This window comes from Capricornis sumatraensis, chromosome 3, assembly GCF_032405125.1.
Source record: "Capricornis sumatraensis isolate serow.1 chromosome 3, serow.2, whole genome shotgun sequence".
NCBI lineage: Eukaryota > Metazoa > Chordata > Mammalia > Artiodactyla > Bovidae > Capricornis > Capricornis sumatraensis.
In genome coordinates this window covers 164968892-164985608 of record NC_091071.1, presented here as the reverse complement: position 1 = coordinate 164985608, position 16717 = coordinate 164968892, and the positions used below count along the sequence as shown (strand labels likewise).

General features: G+C 51.9%; 1 protein-coding gene across 1 annotated transcript; it reads right to left on the bottom strand.

The window, feature by feature from the left end:
- Nucleotides 1-5887: 5887 nt before the first annotated feature.
- A3GALT2 (alpha 1,3-galactosyltransferase 2) lies at nucleotides 5888-15185 on the bottom strand. The gene is given in 6 exon segments (XM_068967016.1): nucleotides 5888-6386; nucleotides 6388-6573; nucleotides 9161-9298; nucleotides 9584-9673; nucleotides 9879-9962; nucleotides 15163-15185. Coding segments are annotated over 6 exon segments (1020 nt in total).
- Nucleotides 15186-16717: the final 1532 nt, after the last annotated feature.

Sequence of the window (16717 nt, the reverse complement as noted above, 5' to 3'; positions counted from 1 at the left end):
GGTGCTCCCCCCAGTGCGCTTCAGGAACAAGGTTCGCGTTCTGTTTAAGAAACGGGGTGGGGAGGAGAAAAAGGTCAAATGTGGGGGAAGACCCTAAAGGGGGCAAGAAACAAAGGAATCCCAAACCCTCTGCTCTTTGTATTTCTCTGTTGTGAAGAATAAACTGTACCTGCAGCCGGGTGGCAGCGGTGTGTGTGCTCTGTGCGAGGGCGGGGCCGGGGGGCACCTTTCCACGCTCCTCTCCCCTCCCCCGCGCCCCCCTCCAGAACTGGGAAGGAAGGGAAATGGCCTTTCTCGTGTCCATCACTTGCAGCCAAGAACCACGAGGGCTCCGAGGAGTGCAGTCCTCGATGGTGACTCAAGGTTGAGTCACTTTCTGTCTCCCAGGGCCAGCTTGCTAAGCTCTGGGGGAATTCCTGCATTTCCCTCCCAGGCAATCAAAACATTGACACCCCCCACCCCGACCCCCGCCTTGGGGAAGCTGTGTGTGAAGGGGCCTTCTTGGTCCCCTCAGTCACTGAGATAGCTGGAGGCTGTGAAACGAGCTGCTGGTGCTGCTGCTGCAGGAGTCCCAGGATGAAGCTGACTCCGAGCAAAGCCAAGAGGAGAGCTGGAGACACATCACGGAGTCCTGAACCTGGCTCAGTCCCAGCACTGACTTGTTACGTAAGCCAGTAAATCTTCATTCGGGCTGTCCTTTCGTTTTCCTCCAAGAGTCAGTTGCTAAACGTTGACCAGCACGCCACTGGCTGACTCTCCAATCAGAAATCTCCATTTGGTGAGTTAGGGACAAGTTAGGAGCTGGTGGGCACCTGATATGGAAAACCCTATGTAGGCAGGGGTGGGGTGGGGTGGGGTGGGCTGTGTTGTGCCGGAGACAAGCAGGAGGACAAAGGAGGCAGAGAAGCAGAGATGGACAGAAGAGATGGAGGGCCAGTGGACCCTCAGCCCCTGACTTTGTCTCCATCTTTTGGCTAGCTCTAATTCCCTGCTTGCTCACACATCAGTGAATTTATTCAGTATTTATAAGTTGCCAATGGTGTAGCTTCTCTTCTTTTCACAGCTATTTGTAAGGCCTCCCCAGACAGCCATTTTGCTTTTTCGCATTTCTTTTCCATGGGGATGGTCTTGATCCCTGTCTCCTCTACAATGTCACGAACCTCCGTCCATAGTTCATCAGGCATTCTGTCTATCAAATCTAGTCCCTTAAATCTATTTCTCACTTCCACTGTATAATCAGAAGGGATTTGATTTAGGTCATACCTGAATGGTCTAGTGGTTTTCCCCACTTTCTTCAATTTAAGTCTGAATTTGGCAATAAGGAGTTCATGATCTGAGCCACAGTCAGCTCCTGGTCTTGTTTTTGCTGACTCTATAGAGCTTCTCCATCTTTGACTGCAAAGAATATAATCAATCTGATTTCAGTGTTGACCATCTGGTGATGTCCATGTGTAGAGTCTTCTCTTGTGTTGTTGGAAGACGGTGTTTGCTATGACCAGTGCGTTCTCTTGGCAGAACTCTGTTAGCCTTTGCCTTGCTTCATTCTGTATTCCAAGGCCAAATTTGCCTGTTACTCCAGGTGTTTCTTGACTTCCTACTTTTGCATTCCAGTCCCCTATAATGAAAAGGACATCTTTTTTGGGTGTTAGTTCTAAAAGGTCTTGTAGGTCTTCATAGAACCATTCAACTCTAGATTTTTCAGTGTTACTGGTTGGGGCATAGGCTTGGATCACCATGATATTGAATGGTTTGCCTTGGAAACGAACAGAGATCATTCTGTTGTTTTTGAGATTGGATCCAAGTACTGCATTTCGGACTCTTTTGTTGACCATGATGACTACTCCATTTCTTCTAAGGGATCCCTGCCCACAGCAGTAGATATAATGGTCATCTGAAAGATATTCCCATTTGAATGCAGAGTTCCAAAGAATAGCAAGAAGAGATAAGAAAGCCTTCCTCAGCGATCAATGCAAGGAAATAGAGGAAAACAACTGAATAGGGAAGACTAGCGATCTCTTCAAGAAAATTAGAGACACCAAGGGAACATTTCATGCGAAGATGGGCTCAATAAAGGACAGAAATGGTATGGACCTAACAGAAGCAGAAGATATTAAGAAGAGGTGGCAAGAATACACAGAAGAACTGTACAAAAAAGATCTTCACGATCCAGATAATCATGGTGGTGTGATCACTCACCTAGAGCCAGACATCCTGGAACGTGAAGTCAAATGGGCCTTAGAAAGCATCACTACAAACAAGGCTAGTGGAGGTGATGGAATTCCAGTTGAGCTATTTCAAATCCTGAAAGGTGATGCTGTGAAAGTGCTGCACTCAATATGCCAGCACATTTGGAAAACTCAGCAGTGGCCACAGGACTGGAAAAGGTCCATTTTCATTCCAATCCCTAAGAAAGGCAATGCCAAAGAATGCTCAAACTACCGCACAATTGCCCTCATCTCACATGCTAGTAAAGTAATGCTCAAAATTCTCCAAGCCAGGCTTCAGCAATATGTAAACCATGAACTTCCAGATGTTCAAGCTGGTTTTAGAAAAGGCAGAGGAACCAGAGATCAAACTGCCAACATCCGCTGGATCAGGGAAAAAGCAAGAGAGTTCCAGAAAAACATCTATTTCTGCTTTATCGTCTATGGCAAAGCCTTTGACTGTGTGGATCACAACAAACTGTGGAAAATTCTGAAAGAGATGGGAATACCAGACCACCTGACCTGCCTCTTGAGAAACCTATATGCAGGTCAGGAAGCAACAATTAGAACTGGATATGGAACAACAGACTAGTTCCAAATAGGAAAGGAATATGTCAAGGCTGTATATTGTCACCCTGCTTATTTAACTTACATGCAGAATACATAATGAGAAAACGCTGGACTGGAAGAAGCACAAGCTGGAATCAAGATTGCTGGGAGAAATATCAATAACCTCAGATATGCAGATGACACTATCATTATGGCAGAAAGTGAAGAGGAACTAAAAAGCTTCTTGTTGAAAGTGAAAGTGGAGAGTGAAAAAGTTGACTTAAAGCTCAACAAAACTAAGATCATGGCATCTGGTCCCATCACTTCATGGTAAATAGATGGGGAAACAGTGTCAGACTTTATATTTTTGGGCTCCAAAATCACTGCGGATGGTGATTTTCTGCAGCCAGGAAATTAAAAGATGCTTACTCCTTGGAAGGAAAGTTATGACCAACTTAGATAGTATATTAAAAAGCAGAGATATTACTTTGCCAACAAAGGTCAGTCTAGTCAAGGCTATGATTTTTCCAGTGGTCATGTATGGATGTGAGAGTTGGACTATAAAGAAAGCTGAGCACCGAAGAACTGATGGTTTTGAACTGTGGTGCTGAAGAAGACTCTTGAGGGTCCCTTGGACTGCAAGGAGATCCAACCAGTCCATTCTAAAGGAGACCAGTCCTGGGTGTTCATTGGAAGGACTGATGCTGAGGCTGAAACTCCAATACTCTGGCCACCTCATATGAAGAGTTGACTCATTGGTAAAGACCCTGATGCTGGAAAGGATTGGGGGCAGGAGGAGAAGGGAGATGACAGAGGATGAGATGGCTGGATGGCATCACTGACTTGATGCACATGAGTTTGGGTGAACTCCAGGAGTTGGTGATGGACAGGGAGGCCTGGCGTGCTGTGATTCATGGGGTCACAAAGAGTCAGACATGACTGAGCAACTGAACTGAATGGAATGGTGTAGCAGCAGGTAAGTTAGTTAACCTCTCTGTGCCTGATTTTCTCATGGGTAATATGAGGAAAATAATAGTAATTTATAGGATGGATATGCGAATTGAATGAATCAATAGATATTAGGCTTAGAACTGTGCCTGGCACACAGTAAGTACCCAATAAATGTAATTGTTGTTATTATTTGATGTATCCTTGATGAATCTATGTCCTTTATGATCAGTGAACTCTGATTACAGAGGGCTGTCGAACTTTGGGAATTTGGACATCTGAGCTGGCATCGCACTAGGGATGGCTGGACAGGTGAAGATTTTGCATGTACCAGTGACACTAGGGGGACTGGGAGTCTGATTTTCACTGGCTCACCTGGAAGCTCTCAGGAGCTTATTAGGTCCTTGAGGGTTGCAGGATGGGTGCTGAGAACAATGATTGACAGGGATCCTAAAGGAGCTGCAGAAGCTTATCCTGGCTCTACAGCCCCACCCCCATGGTGGGCCTCTGGGCCAAGTGATCATCCACTCTGTTCCCCTGCAGCTTCCTTGACCCCTCCCCCTCCTCAGAAAGATCTCAGCCCACTGCAGGAGGCTGCTCCAGCCCAGCTGCAGAAAACCCCTGACTCCTGCCATCACTTCCTCTTTAAAACATGAAATGGCTGGCCTTTGCTGACTCCCCTGCACCCCTTGAACTTGCTGGAGAAGAGACAGGCAAGGAGAGGGAGAAGGCAAGTTATTTTCTGGAGTGTCACTACACCTGCACGGAGGGTGACTGGCATCCCCACTTTACATTTGAGAAAACAGGCTCAACAAAGGTTGAGGATCTAGTCCACAGCCATGCACAGAGTCAGAAAGGGAGTTGATTCCTAACCAGGTCTTACTGGCCCGAACTCCGGTCTCTGCTGGCCGAGGAGTCGGTCTGTGTGGCTTTTAGTGAATGCTGCAGGGTAAGGGGGACAGTCTCCCACCAGAGGAAGGGATGTCAGCTTATAGTCATCAAGTCATAACCTGTTCTCGGGCACACCTGGCCTGTTCTTAGCTCTAACCCAGAGTCCAAAAGGCCTCCTGGGTTCTGCTAATCTAGTTTAGGCAGGAGACACTGGGACCTAGGAACTGCTTTGGAGAGAGTAGATCATCATCAACTGTGTTGATAAAATGTTTGTAAAAATGGTGTGAAAAAATGGTTAGTGTATAAAAGCCATCAGAGTTGGCTTACAGAACTGTTGTCCCACCTGGAAACAGTGGAGGCTGTTAAAAATTGAAGGTCTAGGAGAACACTACAGCCATGGTTCAGGAGACCCAGAGAGAAATCCCACCCTCTCTGGGCCTCTAGTTTTCAGCTGTTAAGACAATATCTCAGGGACTTCCAGCAGATAACTTCCCCAACTCTGCAGCTATTTCCCGGAGGGAACCACCTTTCCTGGAAGGCCTGATGACATCATGCTCCCATTCGGAACCTGCATCTTTCTCTATTGAGGATGAAGAGTCTGGAGAGCAGCCACGGATAAAGGAAATGTATCTCCCAGACACTATGGCTAAACAGCCGTGGGTCCCATGGCGAGGAAATGTTATTTTTATGAATTTGGATTCTCCAGGAGAAAGGGCCACAAGGACACCGTGGAATAATGTCTTTTATTATTGTATTGCTTAAATATGTACAAACCGTGCCGAGAGCGGGGGAGGTGAACCGAGAGCGGGGGAGGTGAACCGGATGCCACTGTGTTTCTCCATCTGGGGCTCCTGCCCAGCGGCAGCTATTTGGCCTGCGGGCCCGTCCTGACTTTCCAGCTGCTGACCTCACTGACTGACTCACAGATGCTCTGGGTCCTTAGACCGTTACGTTCCCTTTTTGGGCCTCAGTCCCACTCTTTTTTTTAAGTGGGGGTTATGAGGAAGGGGCTAAAACATCTCTTCGGGAGCGGGGCCTCTGCTGAACTCAATAAGGTCAGAAGTGAAAGGTTTCCAGGCAGCTGGTGGTGCCTGGGCTGCTGTACAAAGTTGGGGAAGGGATGGACCGCCCGCCTCGGAGAGGCACTTCCCCAAGGCCAGGCCTCCTCCAATCCCCCGCCCCCCCATCCCCGCAGCCAGGCAGGTTTTCATGCAGTCTTTCTGTCCCCTCCAGCTCCACATCCCTTCCAGAAGGGGCTCCGCCGGCATCTGGGACCTCCGGGGCCCAGGGCACCGCTAGCTACGCAGCAAAGCATACTCCTTGGGCGCCCAGAGCAGGCGCGGGCGGCGGATCTCGGCCCAGCGGCCTATCTCGGGGCTCCAGCAGAACTCGGGCGACAGCAGCTTGGCGGGCTTGTGCAGCCAGAAGAACTTGTTGAGGTGGCTCTCGTCGTGCCAGCGCCCCTCCAGGCCGCGCGCGCGGTCCCGCCGCAGGCCCCGCGCGCAGTGCGCCGTCAGCCGCCGCAAGGCCGCCACGCTGCCCCCGAACACGGCCGCGTGGTAGTAGAAGTCGCCCTCCCTGGGGCCCAGCGCGGCGGCCGAGCGCGCGTGGCGCTCGAAGGGCAGCAGCCGCCGGGGCCAGCGGTAGTGCCAGGCGTGCAGCTGCGCCACCGACTCGGCCAGCGCCTCGGGCCCGAAGGCGCCGCTGAAGTGCTGGTCCACGTCCATGCAGAGCACGAAGCCCACCTCGCGGCCCAGACGGCCGCCCAGCGCCGCTTGCAGCCCGCGCATGCGCCATGGACACGTCCTGCCAGCGGCGCTCGCGTGCCACGCGCTCCACGCGCAGCCGGCGGCCCGGGCCCAGCTGCACGCGGGGCACCGCGGCCGGACGCTCGGTGAACACGTAATACACCACGCGCTGGCCCACCATGAAGTGCTGCTCGGCCGTCTCCAGGAAGCGCTCCAGGTATTTCTCCAGGTACCTGCCCGGCGGGGCGGGCCCGGGCCAAATCAGCCCGGCCGCTGCGCCCTGCGGAGTCCGAGGAGTCTTCGGGCTTACCAGCCCTCCCCATGTCCTTCCTGGGACCCTGCAACCCCGGGCCCCGGAACTCCAGAACTATTCAGCCCCAGAGTCGTCCGAGGTGAATTAAAAATCATTGCCCATTGTTTGCCATCCCTGCCCACAGGGGCTCTGTGTCCCTGCCCTTGAACATGGCACTCGCTGACCGCGTAGGTCAGTAGAGTCCCAAGGAAGGGACACTGTTCTGGTCCTTGGGAGGACTGGCCCGTTTCCCTTTGTCTCTTTAGAGCTCTGGCCCTTTGCTTAAGCACTCTGAGGCTGCCACGAAGTGAGAGCCTGAGCTAGCCACGGAGAAAAGCGCCCCCTGGTTTTCCGCAGGCTACTGGCCCGGTGGGGACCCAAACGTTTGGGAGCAGGGAGGGGCCCCATCTGCTGAGCCCTGTCGGAATTCCTGAGCCACAAGACCGTGAGCAATGGTAATAATGAATTCTCTTCTGTCATTGAGTTTGTGGTGACAAAGCACAAACCTAGGTAAGTGGGATGTTTGCAATACTAGTAACTTTCTATAAACACACCTTGGAATCCTGGGGTCATAAAATAATAGTAATAATGCCTGATATTTTAGAACATTAATCGTGTGGCAGACAGTTTTCAAAGTAACGTGCATTATCTCATTTAATCTTCACCATTATTATCTTTATCTCAGGTGAGGAAACTGAGTCACAAAGAGCTTTATTAACTTGTCCAAGTGTACACACAGTTGATAAGTGTGAAACCAAGATTTGAACCCAGCCTGGCATTAGAGCCTGTATCCTTACCTGCACTTGCTCTGTTCTGGGTGGAACTGGGAGAAGCTGGAGTTAGAGACCTTAGAAGCCTCAGCGTCCTATGTTGGGTTTGTAGAACCTTGGAACTTAGGACCCTGAAACTTCTGGTCCCAGAGACTCTGGGTCCCTCAAGCTGGTGGAAAGTGAAAGTGAAAGTGAAAATCGGTAAAGTTGTGTCGACTGTTTGCAACCACATAGACTATACAGTCCGTGGAATTTTCTCCAGGCCAGAATACTGGAGTGGATAGCCTTTCCCTTACTCCAGGGGATTTTCCCAACCCAGGGATCGAACCCAGGTCTCCCGCACGGCAGACAGATTCTTTACCACCTGAGCCACAAGGGAAACCCAAGAATACTGGAGTGAGTAGCCTATCCCTCCTCCAGCAGATTTTCCCGACCCAGGAATTGAACCAGGGTCTCCTGCTTTGCAGGCGGATTCTTTACCAACTGAGTTATGAAGGCTGGTGGAGAAACCCCTTACTCAGCATCCAGAACAGAAGTGGGGGCACCAAGGTCCTGGAGAGGCCACAGTTCTGCCCGCCTGGCTCCCTGGTCAGCCCTTGTCCTGTTTGCCCCATGGCCTTCCAGGGCCCCTCCTGACTTTCTCTCCCTTCCAGAGTGTGGGGGACAAATTTGGAGGAAACTTGAGCAGTTGTCTGGGGTGTCTGATGACAGAATTCCTTCCCCAGACTTTTGCATATCTTTTTCTGGATGCAAAGCTCTCACTGCCTTCCCAAAGCAGCCTGTTCCATTATTAGAAACTTTTCCTTAGATTGCCTTAAACTCTACCTCTCTGTGCCCTTAGATTGTAGGATCTGATTGCTCCTCTTAGGCAGAACTTTGCATCACTACTGGAAGGTGAATACCAGCTTGGAGAGCCTGCTGTCCTTAATGGGGAGATAAAAAAGTCAGTGCCCTGAGATTTCTTCTCCACCTACCACTCGGGGCTCCTTCTCCATACCTGGGGGCCCCTCATATCCTCGATTGGCCTCCTGTCCTGATTCTGTCCCCTCCCCAGTCAGTCAGCTGCCCCCATGGCCTCTCTCTCGACTTGGTTATCATCAGTCTGGGCCCCCCACCAAAGCTGCAGCCTTCGCATGTCCCACTCTGGGAGCCCCCATCCTTCCAGCCCATGTCCTGTGACACCACCCCCAACAGCCCTTCCTCAGAGTCCTCTGGTCTGCTGACCCTGCCATTCTCAGCATCTGCCTTTCTTCACATCCCTTTACCCAGCCCACATTCGCTCCCTTGCGAAAGCCCTCAGCTCCCCAGTCCCTCTCCTGCCATCAGAATTGCTTGGCCAACCTCCTGCTTCCCCTTGTTGCGTGCTGTGCCTGAGCCACTGGCCATGGGCCCTTCTGCCGCCGGGCCAGCCCCTCTGTTTTCCCAGTCGTTGTCATCTCCTCTCACAAGTCTCACCTGAAAAGACCATTTTCTCACCAAAAACCCAAGGCCTCCAGATGGATCTGCCCCAGACCCTGGGCAGATTCCTTCTCGGTTGTGATTCTGAGCTCCTGGCTGCCTGTGCCGGGTGGACTCCATGGTGTTGGTGTCCAGGGAGGAGGGGTCTGCCCTCGCCATGGGGGTCTGGGACAAGGGGTGCTAACTCTGCTTCTCCTTGGCATCCTATGGCCCAGGATAATGGGGTGCCCCACTCGCTACATCACATGCACCCCCACTTCTTCCTGCTAGGATGGCACCATTTCCCTCCCCAGGCCTTACCTGCCTACAGCAAAGACAGTCAGACCCACGGTGAGGTTCCGCTGCACAGCCTCTTGCTGGGCCACGTCTGGGTCAAAGGTGCCATCCCAAATAATGGGAGCCCCCCAGGAAGTACAGGTTAGGACTTCAGGCCGGGCCCTGGCCGGGGCAGGGAGGGAGAGACAGGTTTGTCCATTCACCTGCTGGGTGAACGCTCACTGCCACCCCTCCTAGTCCTGGGCCCTCGGGACCCCCCAGGCCCTGCCCCTAGAAATCTCTATCCCAGACCCAGCAGAGTAGTGGGAGACGTGCTACCTGAGGGGGTCCCTGGGTGGAGTGCCTAGCCCTGCCAGGGTTGGGGATGCGAGGAGGACAGGGACACTGGGGCAGAGCTTGGTAGGGTGTGGGGGTGTTCTCAGAGTGGGAGAGGTGGTGGCTTCTCACCCAGGATCCAGGGGACCCGTGAAGTTGTCTCTCAGCAGGGGCGTTCTGGCCAGAGGGCAGACACCCATAGGGATGAGGACTTCCAGATGCCTGTGGGGTGGGAGCAGTAGTGAGGGGGGCGCCAGCCTGCTCAGGAGCCCTCTCTCTTTGCTACTTACAAGGAGGGGGAGCCCCTGAGGATGCTTGTGCAGCCGTGACAGCTGCCACTCCCCATCCCTTGGGGGGGCACTTGGAAAGGGCCACTTGGACCCTGCTCCTGCTGGTCCCATTGCAAGGGCTGGGGAAGGGGTTATACCTGAGTACAGGAAGCCCGAACCGGAGCAGCCCTAAGATGCCAAGTGCAAGTAGGATCAGCTGCCAGAAGATTTTCTTCCAGGCCCTGGGAGGTGGGGAGTGAAAGTGAATGAAAGTGAAAGTCGCTCAGTCGTGTCCGACTCTTTGCGACCCCATGGACTATACAGTCCATGGAATTCTCCAGGCCAGAATACTGGAGTATTTTCCTTTTCTTTTCTCCAGGGAATCTTTCCAACCCAGGGATCAAACCCAGGTCTCCCGCATTGTGGGTGGATTCTTTACCAGCTGAGCCACAAGGGAAGCCCAAGAATACTGGAACGGGTAGCCTATCCCTTCTCCAGTGCATCTTCCTGACCCAGGAATTGAACAGGGGTCTCCTACATTGCAGGCGGATTCTTTATCAACTGAGCTGGAAGGGGCATCAACAACTCATTTATATATATATATATATTTACATACACACACAATATACATTTATATATGAAAAATGATGTGATTTAATGTTAATATGAATATATTATTCTGTCATTTGGCACAGACATTGTAAGGCACAGAGGAGGGTAGATAGTGCAGTCTCTCCTGTTCTTAGCCACCCAGTCCCCTCTGCAGGGGCCTAGTCTATGCATAGACAGGCAAATATAAATACGGTAGCAAATTCTTTCTCCTTCCCCCCATCCCTTCCTTGGCTTTCCCCCCCACAAATGGTCTCTCAGGGATAAGCTGTTCTCCACCTTGCATTTTCCATGGACCATTATGTCCATCTGCATTCTTGAAGTGCTTCCTCACCCTCTTTTCCAGCTGCTTAATATGCCTTTGATTGGGACGGCATCCTTTGCCTAACCAGGTCATTTCTGATGAGTATGTAGATTTGTAATTTTTTTTTGCTTTTTCCAAGCAGCAGATATGGAGGATAGTAACATTAGGGTGCTTTGCCTGGGTCGGATTGAACTTGGACAGGGAAGAGTCTGCGAGGGGATGCAGGGAAGCTTGTGGCTGGGAGTTGAGAGCATCTGGGGCTTAGGGATGAGTTGCTGGGCTTCCTAGAGGGCGGGCTGCAGTCAGGGGACTGTGTGTCTGTGGCGGCTCCAGTCATGGAGTGGGGTCCCTCCAGCAGAGCTCAGCAACCCCATTGCTGGCTCCAAGGAGGTGGACTTTGCAATTTGTCCGTAGTTGCTTGTTTTCTAGAAGGGCTCTGAAAGTTGAGAATTTTGATAAGCTCCTCGGCAGGGGGTGAGGAGGTCTCCTCCAGCTCTTCTCATCCCTGCTGGGTTCCAGTGTCTCTAGACAGACTGAACCCCTGTGGGGAGGAGCCTGGCCACTGGAGCTAGACCCCCAGGTTTGAATCCCAGGCCACCACTTCTTAGCTCTCTGACCTCGGGCAAGATTCTGGGCCTCTACACTTGAGCCTCCTCATCTAGACATGTACTTCATAAGAATACCTACCTTAGAGGTCTGCGGTGGCTACTGAGCTCATGCTTGCTAAGTGATTAGAACAAGGCCTTGCGCATAGTAACAGCTCAATAAGCTTTAGCTATTGTTGATTATCATTCATACTATTGTTCTCAGCACAGACTCGCAGCTCCCCTCCCTGCCCTATAAAGTCCTTCCAAAATCTGCCTCCTCTGGTCTCTTCCAAGAAGGCAGCCTGATCAGACCCTGATCATGCCCCTGCCTTTCCTGCTGCCCCATGTCACTGTTCCTCAGCAGGTGTATCCAGTAAATAGACCAGAGAGGCCCCTTGCAGTTGTGTATGTACACACTCACCCGTGCATCTCCGTTGGATGCATGCTTCTGTTCAGTTGGCCAAACCTGGGTGCACTGAGCCCTCCCTCTGCCTTGCCCACTGTCTGTTGCGAGTCCTCAGGGTGTGTTGGCTTTGCCTCCTTGATCTCCCACTTCTCTGCTGCACCTATCCCCCCAACCCCCACAGTGACCTTGCCGGCTCATCCCCACCAGGACCTCCCTGCTCCCAGTTCCCCCTCCCCCAAACAGCCCCCAGAGTCAGCTCATAAAATGCCAGCTGCCATAACTGTGTCCACATTGCATGAGGGAAATCCTCAAAGGGGAAATGCATTTAGTAGGCAAACATATGGAAAGATGTTCACCCTCACTAGTAATCAAAGACCTACAGATTAGAACCAGGCGAGATGTTTTACCTATAAAATGAGCACTTTTTTAAAAAGAAATGAAAATAGCCACGCTGTGAGAATACAGCGAGATAAGCACTCTTAAACCTGCCGGTGGGATGTAAATCACTACAGCTTTTGTGGAAAGCTCCTTAGCTGTGGGAATTGAAACTTTCAGCAGTCATCCCCTTTAATCCAATCACTGCAACTTCTGGGAACCTGTTCAAAGGAGACCATCTTCAGCATGGGAAAAGTTTATGCATCAAGATGTTCACTAGTTTCTGCTCATTCATGCATTCAGCCTACGCTTAGTGGTCACAAGCTCAGGACTGAGCACTGTGCTAGGGCAAGGATTCAGAGGTGAGCGAGACACTGACTTTGTCTTCCAGGAGCAGGGTCAGAAAGAGGGGAATGGGGTCAGAGGACAGATGGCAAAGAGAGGAATGGAACAGCATAGCAAAGGCTGTGATTAGTGTAAATACAAGAGAGCATTAAGGGCAAACTAGTGGATGGCACCTGAGCCTGATGGGGAGGAAGTCACGGAAGCTTCCTGGAGGAGGTGCCCTTTAAGCTAGGACCGGAAGGATTAGAAGTTATCCAGGCAGAGAAGGCAGTGGAGGGGAAAGGGAGGTCCGTGAAAAAGAAACAGCAATGTGTAGAAGTGAGGAAGTAAGAGAGAGCTTAGAAAGCATGTGGAACTGGTAGCTCCTCCACAGGGGTGGGTGGAGTGTGGGTGGGGAGTGATGAGAAGTGAGGCTGGGGTTAAGCCAGAACCAGATCACCCAGGACCCACAGTCTAGGGTAAGGGGTTTGGACTTCATCTTGAAGCCCTGGGGAGCCCTTTTCAGGGTTTTCCCTTCAAAAAGTGGTGCAGCCAGACTTTTATTTGAGAAATACTCCAGCCTGGACATGGAGTGGGAGGCAGGGGGCATGGAGGCAGGAAGACAGGTCAGTGTTGGCAGTGGGTTGGGAGGAGTAGGTGATGAATGGCTGTGGAGGTAGGGTGGGCAGGACTGGGGGGCTAGCAAAGGAGATGAAGTCTACTAGTCTGGTAGGCGTTAAGGAGCCCAGAAGGCAGGCAGGCAGCCTCAGGACAGAGTTCTGGGATTCCCCCGGAGGGCAAGGATGCTGTGGAAGAGGGAGAGAGCCAGGGAGGAGAGCCAGGGCCCAGCACCAAGGACACAGCTGGGGGCGGGCAGGGGGCTGAGTGAGCAGAGGAGGAAATGGAGGGCGGGGCAGGTGGCTCTTCCCAGAAGTCTGACGGTAAAAGGAAAGAGACAGGACTGGAACTGAAGAGGTTGAGGGATTGGGGCTGATGGAGGCGTGTGTGTTTCTTTTACGTAGGGAGACTTGAGCTTGGTTGAACAAGGGCTGGAGAGCACCCGTGGAGAAGGCATTGCGCGGGCTGCTCAGATACAACTGGAAAAGGCCCCAGTGTCCAGTGAAGTAAACTTTTTATGAAGATTCTGTAGTCACATGGAAAGATCTTACACGAAAACCTTCATTGGAAAAAGCAAGATCTAAAATTTATGGGCACTGTGATTACAGGTCTAGTAATCAAAACATGCACCAGAGGACTGAAAGGAAGAAGTATCTGTGCAATAGGTTATGGGAGGGTTTTTTCCTTTATTTTTCCTTCCACTTGTCTCTAATATGCTTTTATTGCTTCTTTTAATGAAGGAAAAATACAGAGCCATTTAGAAAGAGCAAGCAGTTTTAAGCCTTAAAAGTGACTGCAAGGTGAAGTCCACCTCTCTCAGTCCTGCCTAGAGAGCCTACAAAATCATTTCACACACTCACACCAGACCCAACTTTCCCCTTCTGGAAACGAGACTGCACAGCCGGCAGGCCAAGGTGGTTCTCCTAGCATTGCTGGAAAAAGCAGATGGAGATAAACCACCCCAGTGTTGGTCCGTGGAGAGGAGGATGAATGAGTAATGCATCCCCATGCAATGGAGAGCAGCCTGGCCGTTGAAAAGGATGAGGTCGGTGGATACGTGCTGTCTGGAAAAGAGGGCCTAAGGGACTCAGTGGAAGAGGAAGTAACAGAACTGTGCATAGAAGCCGACCTCACTTCTGTGAGGGGAAGGCTCCCGTACCCATGGACCTGTGCATCTGTGTTCTTTTATAAAATGTACACAGATGTGTACATCTCTGTTCTTTTATAAAGATGTAGGAGAAAATCTGGAACAGCATTACCCAATAGAAATATAGTGTGAGCCAGGAATATAAATTAAATTTTTCTAATAATAGTAGCCATGTTAAGAGAGTGGAAAGAACTGAAGTTTTAATAATTTAATCCAATATATCCTTTCAATATGTAATCAATATAAACATTATGGAGCTATTTTACAGTTGCTCTTGGAAACGAGACTGCCCCCTGGAGGGACACCAGGGGGTGGGTGGGCAAGGGCAGGAGATGCTGGAGCAGAGCCTTCTCTGCCATCCCATGCTCCTAGCCAGTCCCTCCATCCAGGGCAGCCAGGCAGAGCCATCCCCAGGTGGTCCAGGTGGGCTCTAACCGTCAGTCCTGGGAGGGTTCTGACACCTAGGCCTTCAACGAGCACCCACCAGGCCCTGCCAATCCCTCCTCCCATGTGCCGGCCTGGGAACCCTAGTCCACAGAGGCATCTGCCTGACCCACTGTTCCCAGTTCCTTGCTCAGATTTAAAAGGATCCCCCAGCCAGCTCCCACCTGCAGAAGGCCCTCTCGAGGCCGCCTCGCACTGACTCCTGAACCCTTCTCGCTTTCAGGTGGTTAAAGGTCAGTTCGTTCCTGAGTGGGAATGCCTTTGCAGGCCTGGACGGCCACTCCCAGTGGGAAGAGAGAGCTCCGTTTCAGTGGAATGTGCGCCCCAGTCTGTTCTCTGTTCACCATGGGGTCAGAGCCAAGGGCAGCAGGAGTCACCAGACTCTTCACAGGATACGAGATCTCCCAGGATGCTGTCTTCCCCCACCGCCCCATTCATGCCCTTGACCATCTATACCCCACGGCGATGCCCCTCCAGCCACTTTCCCCCGAGGACCTCTAGGGCTCAGCTCGTTCTCAGCGGGTCAGCCTTGGTGCCTCCTCGACTGTTTCGGCTACCAGACTGGACTCCTCTCAGGACAGTTGTCATGCCCCATCTTCCCCCAGACACTAGCAGCGTCCCCACTCACCTGGGTCCTTCCCTGAAAGCCATGTCAAGGAGCAGGTGGGACAGCCTTCCAAGAACCACCTCAGCCAAGAGCCAGGGAAGAAATGACCTGGTGACTGGAACAAAGCCGTTCCATGCCTTGTGTCAGAAGCCACGCCCCCAGGACCAAGTGGGATGAACTGCCCGGAGAGGACCCCCCCACCCCACGGCCAATCACCTGGAAGAGGGTGGATCTGAGTACGGTGGCTCTGGTTGGCCAGAGGCACCGAGCCATGTTGTCCCAAGGCTTTTTCCTCCCCTAGGGGGAGGGGGGACCGGGTCCTTGTGCCCCTCTTCAGGTCCTCTGTGGTGTTTGCCACCCAGAGAACCCTGTTCTGCAGAGTTCCAGCTACAACTCAAAGGTACCTGATTGGGACTTTGCACAGTTCACCTCCAGGAGCCCTTGACCTCTTCAGTAAAACTGTGTGCATACCAGTCAGCCAGGATAGGGAAAGAGCAACACAAGACTGTAAGGTGGAAAGGTTCTGGAAAGTTTTACACCAGGCAGTTTTTTTTTCAAGTGCAGAATATGATTCATCAGAACTCAGTCTCATAGATCATGACCAAGATTTTAAAACTATGAACATGAGCTGAAAGTTGTCAGAATGTATTATATATCAGGGTAGGTATTATTCTGTTTTGCTTCAGTTACATACATCTCAGTACATATATGAGGGTGGGGAACAAACTGTCGGTCACGATCAAAAGTTTTGCAAAATTCTGTGTAAGGCATGAACATCAGGAGCGAATATATGTTGAAGGAAGCTCCCTTCAGACCGAGGCCTTCCACCCAGAGTGAAGAGACAGCAGGCGTGTGTTTACCTGTCAGTCAGCCCTGCAGATCCACCCTATCCTCTTTCAGGAGTTTCAGCTCCCTCCCCCACCTCACATACAAGGACAGACTCCAGCTGGGCCTGGCTTTGTCCTCCAGAAAGCGAAAGGTCGAGGTAAGCTGCACGGGCCACAGTGGTCCGCTCCCCTATCCTGGAGTGGGGTGGGCAACACGGGGGTCTTCCTGGGGGACCCTCCCCACTCCCCCTCAGCCCAGGGTGCCATGCTGGCCCCTGTCCGGCTAGCCATTCTTGACCTTCTGAAGACCAGACTCCCCAAGTCCTAGCTCTGTCCTGGGGGTGGTCAACTAGTCAGTTGTTTCTCTTCCTCCAGGAAGTAGTTACGTCTTAAAGGTTTTCCGCAGTTGTCATCAAGATGTGGGTATTAGCTCTTAAAAGGTCCCTGCCAATCAATCTCCCTGGGCCCTCTGTTACAGACTAATTGAGTGCACGAGCGGCCTGTGCTTGGAAGGCCCCTTCTTTATTCGAGGCTTAGGCAATCGCCTCCTGAGGCAGAGACTCTCCTAATAGTTCGCTATTCCAGCATCCAAAGAATGCTCAGCTGCCAAGTGAGGCAGAGTTACCCCAAGGGCAGTGCTGGGCATGGAGCCGCACCCACCACAGGTGCGTGTGAGGGCGGGGAGCCCTGGGCTCTGCCTCCGGTGTGCCAGGTACTCCTGACAAACAGCGTCCTGTCTCTCCAGGGGC